This window comes from Mizuhopecten yessoensis, unplaced genomic scaffold, assembly GCF_002113885.1.
Source record: "Mizuhopecten yessoensis strain PY_sf001 unplaced genomic scaffold, ASM211388v2 scaffold2329, whole genome shotgun sequence".
Taxonomy (NCBI): Eukaryota; Metazoa; Mollusca; class Bivalvia; order Pectinida; family Pectinidae; genus Mizuhopecten; species Mizuhopecten yessoensis.
Genome location: NW_018404492.1, coordinates 5100949 through 5111729, shown reverse-complemented (window position 1 = coordinate 5111729; position 10781 = coordinate 5100949). Strand labels below are relative to the sequence as shown.

Genomic DNA, 10781 nt, shown 5'->3' with positions numbered 1-10781 from the left:
GGGGGGGGTTGTAGGAAGACTTACCTTTGTGTTCATATATAACCTGCCCAGCATTAATGAGGGCCTGTGTAAAGCTTGAAATAGGCCTGTAGGTATTATTTAGCAGGGCCACACGGCCATTGGTTGGCTGTGTTATACTGTACGTGAGAAACTCTGGCCCAGTGTCTACATCCTCAGCCTGCAGCACATCTGGTGTAATGACTGTGATGGAGCGACGCCACACGTCCAAACCAGAGTTGACCACTATCTGCGGGCTCTGATCGTTGATGGTCTCAACTCGAATAAACATGATTGCTGTGTTACTCTCCTTTCCTTCATCTACTATCCTGGCTTGTACAGTCATTTGATCTGATGACATTTCTCCGTTATCATGCACGAAGAAAATGGCACCCTGTTGGAGGTCATCTGATGAGAATGAAGTCAATCGCTGTAGCTGTCCCCTTGCCCTCACATGCTCCACCCAACCTTGGCGGGCCTGATTAATTATCTCAAATACAGTATCCTTGCCATCATAGTAGCGCCCCTGTAGTCTCAACATGGAAGGAGTTAGCACTTTTCTGCCTCCCTCTCGTACTGTCAAGTTTTGTATATAAAGGTGCAGTGTGGTAGGAATGGCTTGTATGATAAACTCCAAGCCTCGTAGGGTCTGAAAGCGATTGGTTACCTCAAACATGAAGGAGTCTTGTTCCAGTCCTTCCCTTGAATGACTGTACTTTACCCGACCTTCGTTGACTTCAGCTTGTGTGAATGAAGTTCTACCTGATCGGTTGTCCACCAGCAATTCACCGTATTGAGGAGATGTTTTGACAACAAACACAATCATTGATGGCAGGCTGTCAGTGTGACTGGCAAGGAGGACAGATTGTGTTAGGGTGGCCACACCTGTCTCCATCACCTCAAGGATCTCGTTATGGACAATCCTTGGAGGATGTTGTCTGGACTTGATGAACACACGAATTGCAAACTGGCCCTGCACTTGAACATTTCCAGCAACAGCTGCAAACTTAAACATGTCTTCATTTACGCTACTACCCCTATTGGTATACATGACCCGACCGCTGATCAGGTCATCCAGTGTGAACTCTGTGACCACCTGCTCACCAATGGTCAACTGGCCATATAAGGGCTCCTCTATCATGACAAACCTGATGAGGTCTGGGGTAATGTTAATGTTTGTCTCTACACTCAGGTTTTGGGAAGTGATGGGTGTGGCCTGTCCATTGTTGACCAGCAGACCAGTGTTCCTTGACAGACTGATCTCTGGGGTGGAGGCCTGAATCTCCAGCAAGCTGGTTGTGTAGTACTGACCATCGCTCACCCAAATGACTGTCCTGCCGTAAGGGTCACCCGAGTGCTGGAAGGTTATAAGTCCATCCTTAATGTCCTTCTGGGAAAACTGGTAAGTAGTTGTCTTATTAGTTGTGTACACAATTTCTCCATTTGGAATTCCCCGTCGAGTGTACATGAGCTGGTCAGTGTCGTAGTCAATGTCTGGGTCAGTAAATGCAAGGTCGTCCAAGGTTATGACCTTCTCCTGGTCAGTCACCACTCCGAGCACCTTATCCACCAATCGGACAGGAGGGTTGTCATTCCTCATCATGATGTTGATTTCTAGAGTATCTGATATCTCATTGACTTGTGTTGGTAGCTGGTTTAGATTTTTTATTATTGGTAAGGCAGTAAATGTAAAAGAGTCTGTATCTGTTTCAGAGTCATCATGTTTGTAAACTAATTTTAGATTTCTGACATCTTCGTTTGTGAACCTTGATATGTTAGACTTCATGACTGCCGTTGAATGAGGGTCAACAATCTGCAGGACACCATGTTTGGGGAACCTGACAAGCGTATACTCAAACTCCCTATAGTCCATGGTTTCCAGGTACAGATGGCTACGTTCTATTGCCCGCTGTCCGCCCTCTATCACATCCTCCAGGCGATTGATGACGAATCGAACATCCTGTTCCTCAGGCACAAATTCCATATGAAAGCGCTTTATTTTTGGCCTTGCACCTGGGGCAGATATCTTAAGGTCCATAAAATCGTGTCTGCTACTATAATAGTTGCGGGACAGCTGGTAGACCAGACCACCTTTCTCTATATCCTGAAGTGTGAACACACTGCTCTTATGTAGTGGCTCTGTGCTGGAGAAGACCTTTGACAATGGCATATTGTTAGGAGCCTTGTACAACTTGCCATGGATTGGAGCACGAAGTAGTGTAAAACTGATCTCATTCTGAGCCACATTCTCATTGTTAGTTAAAACCCACAGTTCATTAGATGTTATCTTTTTGTAGTTACCCTTCACAATTCTGATGGTATCTGAAGTAACCACATCGATGCTGACCGATTCCAGTTCGATGGTGAATACCTGCCGTCTCATTTGTTGATCCATACAGGACACGATAAAGGCAAACTGATCTGACCCCCTCAGATTCGTCAGGTCTGTGTGTATGTACCTCACCTGGCCCTTATTGATATGGCGTTGGGCAAAGGTACTGACGGGGATCCAACGCTCCTCGGCTAAATGTAGTCGTTGTATCTGACCGTAGGATGGATGTTGAGTAATTTCATATTGTATTTCTAGATCCTGAGTTGGAACGTTAGTCTCCACAAGCATGTTTTCCTGGCTGAACACAACAAAACTGCCATGGACCAGCCTGGCTCCCTCATTGACCGTCCGTTGTATTGAAAGAATGACCCCTTCCATCTCTAAAGCAATGTCATTAAGAAAGTTGGAACCATCTGTCAAACTCATCTGACAAGAAGTGAGAGACTCCCCTTTGTTGGCGAACCAGATCATATTCTCCGTTACCTCCTGTTGTGTAAATGTACTGATTGGCTGATCAGGATCACTGTATCTCTCAAAGAATCCCTGTGAATTTGTAGTGCACATCACAGTGTAAACAAGGTTATCGGGCTCCGTGTCTGGATCATCCACCATCAACATGGTCTCGGATACAGGAATCTTGGTAGTTTTAACAAGTTTGATAAGGCCATTATTCAGAATTGTTAGAACTGGTGGATCTGGAACAGGTATAATTATGATGGGTAGAACAAAAGCATATCTTCTTATAAGTTCTTCTGGAATGTTTTCATTGTCAGATATAACATCCATCTCTAAAGTTACTTCATCAGCTGGTGACTCAGATCCTTCGTGTTGATAATAAATCTTATTCCCTTGAAGGTCCAGCAGGGTAAACACATTGCTGTTTCGTCGTCGCCCGAGGGTGTTTTCTATTCTGCCGTTACTAGGCTGAGTGACAATATGAAACTGAATGGCAGATTCACGGATACCATAAGATTGGTGATCAAACACCACTTTGATATTGTCCGTAGTGATCACCTGTTGTGACCCCTCCTTGACCTCCAGAGCATGGACAGCTATGATCTTGACCTCCTCGGTCGAACCCCGCCCCTGGTCAGCTGCAGCATCCTGCTGTGAGGGGACCTTTCTTACTCCCTGACAACTGTCAACATCACAAGAACATCTGAATGTGTTTCCCTCTTCCACGCAGATCTCCTCGGGAGAGCAGGGGTCAGCAGAACAAGGAAACATCCACTCACATGTGCTGGACACACTCTCACTTATCTGGATGTGTGGGAAGCCAAGTGGACGTGAGTTAATATGAATGTTTCTCACACAACCTAGTGTAGAGCTGACTTTGGTTCCCTGAATAGACTTGAGATTCTTTCTGATGGCCTTTTCTGTTCCATGTAAGCCCACTCCTCCTATAAATAGATGGCCTCTTAGCGAGAAATAGTTTTTACTGCCAGGCTGGAAGTTGCCCCTTTCCTCTCCACCATCTACCTCAAGCATAACATGATCAGCATACAATCGTACCTGGACCTGATGCCACCTGCCATCACTTACAAGTGTATCACTCTTCACAGTTATCTCCCCTTCCCCACGGTCCACTACTAACTGAATGCGTTTCTCCACCAGCTCCACTGCCACAAGGCCAGCTCTAGTGGATCCATGACCACTGTTAAACACCAGCAGTGATGTGTGGGACTTAGTCTTTAATTCCAGAGACAGAAAACCTTGACTGCTCACATGTAGATGTGGAAATGCAACAAATGAGGTGTTTGTTGTAAAGCTAATGGGGTCGGTGATGGTGGCATCAAATTCCTCATCACAATCCCACGACACCTTGAATGTCTTCTCCATACCCTGTAACATTTGTGCCGCACTGATGATGTTGTAACGATTGAACACAACATTGCTCATACACCCACGGAAATATTTATACTCAATGCCGGATGGAGCTTGAAAACTACCAGTTCCCCCTAAATATATTGCATTTTGTATATTCAGTTCAAATAACTGCCCGGGACTGACAGCACTCAGTTTGTTGCCAGTGTCCACTTGTAGTGTGTTGACAGCATTGTTCCTGGTAATGCTGACTTGGTGCCACCTCCCATCACTCAACCGTACATCAGGACTAGAGTTGAGGACAACCTCTCCTGAGCCAAAATCTGCTCGCAGCTGCACCACCCCGCCATTGAGAGAGACAGAGAAGTAGTCAATGGCCCCTGCTGCCAGCAGGAGGAGGCCATCTTGCCGTCGAGTCTTGAAACGCAGCTGTATAGCCGTCGATGAGGAGGCATCAGAGAACGGTAGGCTCACATGGCTGTCCCCATAGAAGGAGGCTGGAAAACATAAACAACAGTACCAGTGATTAGTACAAAATATCAACATGTCAAACTATAGCATAGTAGGGATCATTCATATTATTTACAGAAGAATTAAAGTAAACAGTATAAAGGTTTACGTATAACACACACTGCCCGTGATTTTTGTAGGAGCTATTTTCCTTCATAATTTTTCAATCTGTTGTATTTTTGTGTATCTTCCAAACATGTAATAGTGTTACTATTTGCATTTTCAAACATGGGGTCAGGAGTAAATGAATAATTCATTTATACATATATATATATATAACACTGGTTTGTGAGAAGTAAGCCCAAAAGTTTAGGGTCTAAAGCAATTTATTTTTTATTTTGATACACAAGAAGCTCAAAGAGCCTATATTGCTCACATGGATTTACTTTAAAATATCACAAATATTTCCCTGTCTGCCTCTCAATGCCAAATGATGTAAAACCCTTCCTTTATGTAATAATTTATCTCCTACTTCAAAGGATATACATCATAGCAAAATTGGTTTAAATCAGTCAACTTCAGGCCAGGTGAGTAATTATATTTATCCCATAATGTACTGCGTTATCCTGTGAATATACCCATTTCATACTTTTTTGCATTTTAACCCATGTAATATGACCTATCAGCCCGTTGATTGGTTGGAAGTTTCAATTGTGACGTCACGCTAGGGACAAGTACAAAGCGTCACAGACTAACACACTGGAGTCAAAATGGCGGCTTTTTACATTTTAATATTGCATGAAAATTATCGTTTTACACGAATTAATGCCACAAATATTGATTATGTGATTTTAAAAAGGATCTTACACTCATTTTCATTTCATATGAAATTTATGAAACTCGTTACAAATTTTTCATTTTAGCTTGCCTAATTGAAAAATTCTGAAGACTCGTTTCATAAATCTCATATGATATTAAAAAGAAAACAAGGTCAAGGCAACTATGTCCAAATTTGTTTAATTATGTCCATATTATCATCCATTTCTTTATCTAAAGGTTTCCCAATGTGGAACTCTGTCAGAAAAGAAATATATACATCACATTACAATTTTTTATACTCATGCATTCAGAACGTGGTTTGGCTTCCGGCCAGGGCAGCTAATTATAAAACCATATAAATTTATAAAGGAATCCATGAAATGATGTTTTTTCAGTATTTATATACATCTACTACTGAATATGAGCTGCAGACTTGTACCATACAAGATCTGTTTGAAGACCAGATTGAAAGAAACATAAAAGTATATATAGGCCTTTGTATTAAATCAATGCATACATGTACGTATACAAACAAACACTTATATCTCATTCTTTTATGTGGCATTCAACCTTACGGAAATATCATGTTCTATCAGAACCTACTTACATCATATACATACGTACATAATCATGTACAAATGCTCAAGTACATACTTGACCAAGTTAAAGTGGATACCTAATTAAATAAGTCTGTATCCTGTGTGTCCTTTCTTAATTAAAATCATTAACTTCCGCTTCCTCTGTGCAATATCTAAAGAAGTTACACCAAATATTTAGGTTAAAATACTTTTTTAATTTTTTGGAATTCCTGAAAAGTGTAACTTTTGCTATGAAATAGTTTGAAACAAACAGTGGTGTACAAATTCCCAAATGTTTGTCATGCATGGCTGTAGGCCACAGGCCACAGTACATTGGATTACATATATACTAGAACTTAGAAATTAATTTGTACAGTATACATTTACATGATTTCATATATATATAATGCACATTCCTACACTTGTATCATTTGAAAATGTGTACATGTATGTAAGTAACCTTTCACAAAATATAAAGTATATATATATATATGCAATGTCAGAATTTTTAAAGTTCAATTTTACATTTTTTGAAAACTGCCCCTTTTGTAGCTAGCCTTTATACACATGCATTAAAGTCTGCACATTGTCTCAGAAAATTTTGTGTTCTAATTAATAACTAACATGAGTTAAAGATATGTTATGAGAATTACAACAGTGTTTGAAACGATCGAGGCATTTCGTTGCCATATCAAGGTTTTAATGCAATCTTTTTACACATTCCACAAAAATTGTTATTTAAATATCTTAAATTGGGATATGAATATTGTTAATCCTAAAATTGTTAATTGTAAATATGAGGAACATGGGATCCCAGATGGATCTTGGCGCCGACCAATGCAAAAAATCTTTGTCAGTTCTAAAAGACTATGTACATCAAAGCTTGACCTTTTTTGACCTTTACTCTTTATATATTATCTGTTTGAATAGGATCATGATTCATTTGGAAATTTTAATCAAAACTTCACACGGCTGTGTTTAAGACCTTTCTTTTTTTCTGATAAAGATGAAAATGAAACATGCGCAACTAAGAACCAGGAGAAGCCTAGACAGGATATTCAAGCGAAATCCATCCTGTACTAGGAGAATAGCAATTGACAATTTTTAGTTGTCAAAACAAAAAATTGGCTCCTGGCAGCCATCTTACTTTTGCTATTGAATTTTCATTGGTATGAAACTTTGACATTTATTACAATATAACAGTACTGCAATTGCAGACAACTGACAAGATATATTGTTTTATCAAATGACAATTTCGGTTATTTCACTAGTAAACATTTTATAAAAAATACAGCTGACTACAATACTACATTGCCACCCATGTACACTGACAGTCAGTGTCTTGAAATTTATTTTGTTACTTCAAAATGAAATGGATGTCCATTTACGGTCCAAAATTGGTTGGTTTCAGAGTTGTAGCAGCATGATTTACATAATCTGTAACAGAATGGCACCATTCATACGGAAATATTTTAACCCTGGAAATACTAAGGACTGTATGGACAGAATAAAACAGGGACTGGTGATAGACACTTTAACCAAATTGGGCTACCTTGTCACCAGCAATAGACCCAGTCCTGTTCCGCTACATTTCTCCCCCTTCAACAAATTCTTCTACCCTAAAGCCACACGGAGAGATCCTATATCATCTAAGCTTCCATGGTTACATTGACTTTGACGCCAAATTGTTACAGGAAAAGAAAATCATAAATGCACTGCCAGACCAGGATTCGAACCCTGGACCTCCTGAACTCTAGATGGGCTCTCTTAACAAATAAGCTACCTGGTCACCGGCAATCAACCCAGTGCAGTTTCACTACATTTGTATCAACTGTAAAAACTCTGCTGTAGGTCGTGACTAGGGGAAAATCACTATACAAATAAGGGCTTCATCGTTGTAACTGAATTAACTTTTTTTTCCAAAGTTCTACATACTACATATTTGTGCATAAACTTTCCAAAACTAACAGCTATATATATATATAAATCTTAATTTGATTATTTTTTTCTTCCTCTTCAATTTAAGGTAATTTAATTATGCTCATATTAAAATAATTTTGGTGTCATTGACCTGTGGAAGCCAACCAATATATATCAATGGTGATTGTATTTTTCTGTCACCAGCTTCAAACTAATTTATTTTAATGACATAAATTCAGATGCTTTGATATTCTAAAACACTACAAGGAAGGAAGACTGCATTGTCCGTCAAAACTGGTGACATCGCTTTTCTCAAACTACAATTCATCACACGGTCTTGTTGACATTGATTGGAAAATAAGTTATGATACGTGAATGTTCGGTGGGCTGTCTTGCATTAGATATGGCACGTGCCTTGTTTGCCACAAGTAAACCCTCCCAGCTTATATATACTAATTTTCATCTTTCACTTTCAGTCACGATCAATGTCAACAAAACTCTGCGCTTTCACAACAGTCTAATTATGCAGTCCCGAGATTCATGTTTATAATGTAAATATGTTAGTGAACGTGATCGTTTCTAGACTACTTTAATGCGGATCGATGTAATGAACTATGCATGAGATAAACGTCCTTTCCCCCCTTAGTTGACTTCCCTAGCAATACACACTGGTCATCAGCAACACGCATCTGTCAAAACACCCTCCCCCCTTTCTTCTCTAGTGCAATACACAGCATGTCGCTCACCTGTTTCTGCAGCACGGGGTAAACACATGAACACAAGAATAAATGCAGCATGGTTAATAGCCATTTCTGCAACTCTCGGTTTTATCCTGCAGACTCTATCATGACTGTGGAAGCGATCAGATCGACAATAGCCCCATGTTATTTGTCAACCCATCGTCCATGTTTTTTGTTCAATCCTCGTTCTCGTTCTAGACAAGGGCAGATAATTCCAAGATCATAGACGACTGGTGAAGCTGAGGTGAAGTCAGCAATTCTCGTCTAAATATAATTCAACGATTGATTGGAAATTGTGTTGACTTTAAAGTGACACAAGGTAATTCTATAACAGAGGATACGAAGAAATGTTGGTATTTTTTAATTTTAAAAGGATATGTCAGAACTTATTATATATTTCTATCTATATATAGATGTACATTATATGTTAGCTAATAAGTTAAGCAACTCTCGTTACACTAGTACTGTTAACTTATAATTATAGGTCTACATAACTGTTACATTTATCAATTTTTAGGTATAAAGTACAGATTAGCAAATGCACAGAACTGCATCCTATAGGCTGTAAAAATATTATAGTGGCCTATAGCTAGTGTTTTAACAACAAAATGCATGGTTGATTAACATATTTAATATGCACTCAAAGAGCGTAACCCCTGATATTTCGTGGATGGAGGATTGCCAGTGACATTTAACGATATAATCCATGTTATCAAATTCCGTAGTGTTGACAATAAATACCAATGCAATAGAAAAGCTAACAAGTTTCAAGTTTTGGTGGCGGAGTACTCTACTAATCAAAGCGGCTACTTGTCACTGAATTAACTAGTGACAATAACAATCCAGTACCGTGGCAAGACCCGTCACGTTAATAAAACCGTCCTCCTGCTGAAACTCTATGGGACACCAAATTAACATATATTAAAATAACCACACTTATCTTCATATATGTTTGGAGATCTCTTTAAATTCAATTAAACCCGTTTTTTAATTAAATATAGGTTCATTACAATTGAAGACAGACAACGTAAGGTGCTTACACAATGGCCAGAGACGTATATATATATATTACATTTACACCCACAGGGCTTTGTGAATTTGTTACAGGTACTTTTGGATCTAATCAAAGGTGTTCAGAGTAATAAGACGTTTTTGGGGTNGGGGGGGGGGGGGGGGGGGGGGGGGGGGGTCTTTTGTTTTACCAAAATTCGACCTGAACCCTACACAAATGTGTAAAATTACTCTGAACACCTCAGTTTATGTTCAAATATAGCTGTAAAAAAGCTCAGTTCCCTGTGCTTACACATAGATACCAGGGGTTTAATCTAGTTTCACAACATGGCCCATAAAAATCTAAAACCTTGCCAGTCGTGTTCTTTACTATATATAGGTAATATCTTCGGTACGCTATTTTAATTACAGAACAATGATTGTGTAACATATACTACCCTTTCGTTGTAATTTGTAGTATTTTCTATAGCCAACAGACCTTGAAGAACAAGGACATTTTGTGACAACTCTGAAGACTTCGTAAGTCGTTTAATCAGTCTTCAATACGATGATTGGAGAAAGATGGTTCATTGGAATGAAAGGAATAGCAACTCATATAAATACCAACGTGTTAGTAGTATAGTTTAACACTTTACCCAACGATGTTTACATCCTTTAAAAATTCGACATATATGTCTCTAGTTCATTTCTTTTTACATCAATGGTGTTCATTGCAAGGCTACGGAGGCAATGCTTTTTATTCTGCGGGTGCTACGAATCCCCCCACCCACCCACCCACATAAAGAAAAAGACTCCTCCCTCCTCCGCTAACATCCTGGCCGCCAACTAGAGTGATTAACATAAGTTGTTTCATAAGTGTCGTAAAATTAATTAAGTCGTTATATTTAATGCATTTTATTCTGAATTTTTGATGAATTTTGATAAGTTATACCAGAGACGTATAAAGCAATCAAGTATATATACCTCTCCGGTTATACCTTGGTACCTATTCCGTCTTTTCGTATTGCAGAGTTATCTGCTCTTGTGAGCAGGTATTGATTGTTACGTCATTAGTTTGCGTGAGAAAATTACGTCGTTTTCTCAAAAATGTATGACGTAACTCTCACAAAC

The 10781-nt window shown here is 39.3% G+C and overlaps 1 protein-coding gene across 1 annotated transcript in view; it reads right to left on the bottom strand.

Moving 5' to 3' along the window:
- LOC110445649 (chondroitin sulfate proteoglycan 4-like) overlaps positions 1-8837 on the bottom strand; it is a 19161-nt gene extending 10324 nt beyond the window's left edge. The window contains exons 1-2 of the mRNA XM_021490370.1: positions 8667-8837; positions 25-4650 (exon numbers count right to left, since the gene is read on the bottom strand). Coding sequence (XP_021346045.1) covers positions 25-4650; positions 8667-8730 — 4690 coding nt within the window. The 5' untranslated portion in view covers positions 8731-8837. The remainder of the gene's footprint in view (positions 1-24; positions 4651-8666) is intronic.
- Positions 8838-10781: the final 1944 nt, after the last annotated feature.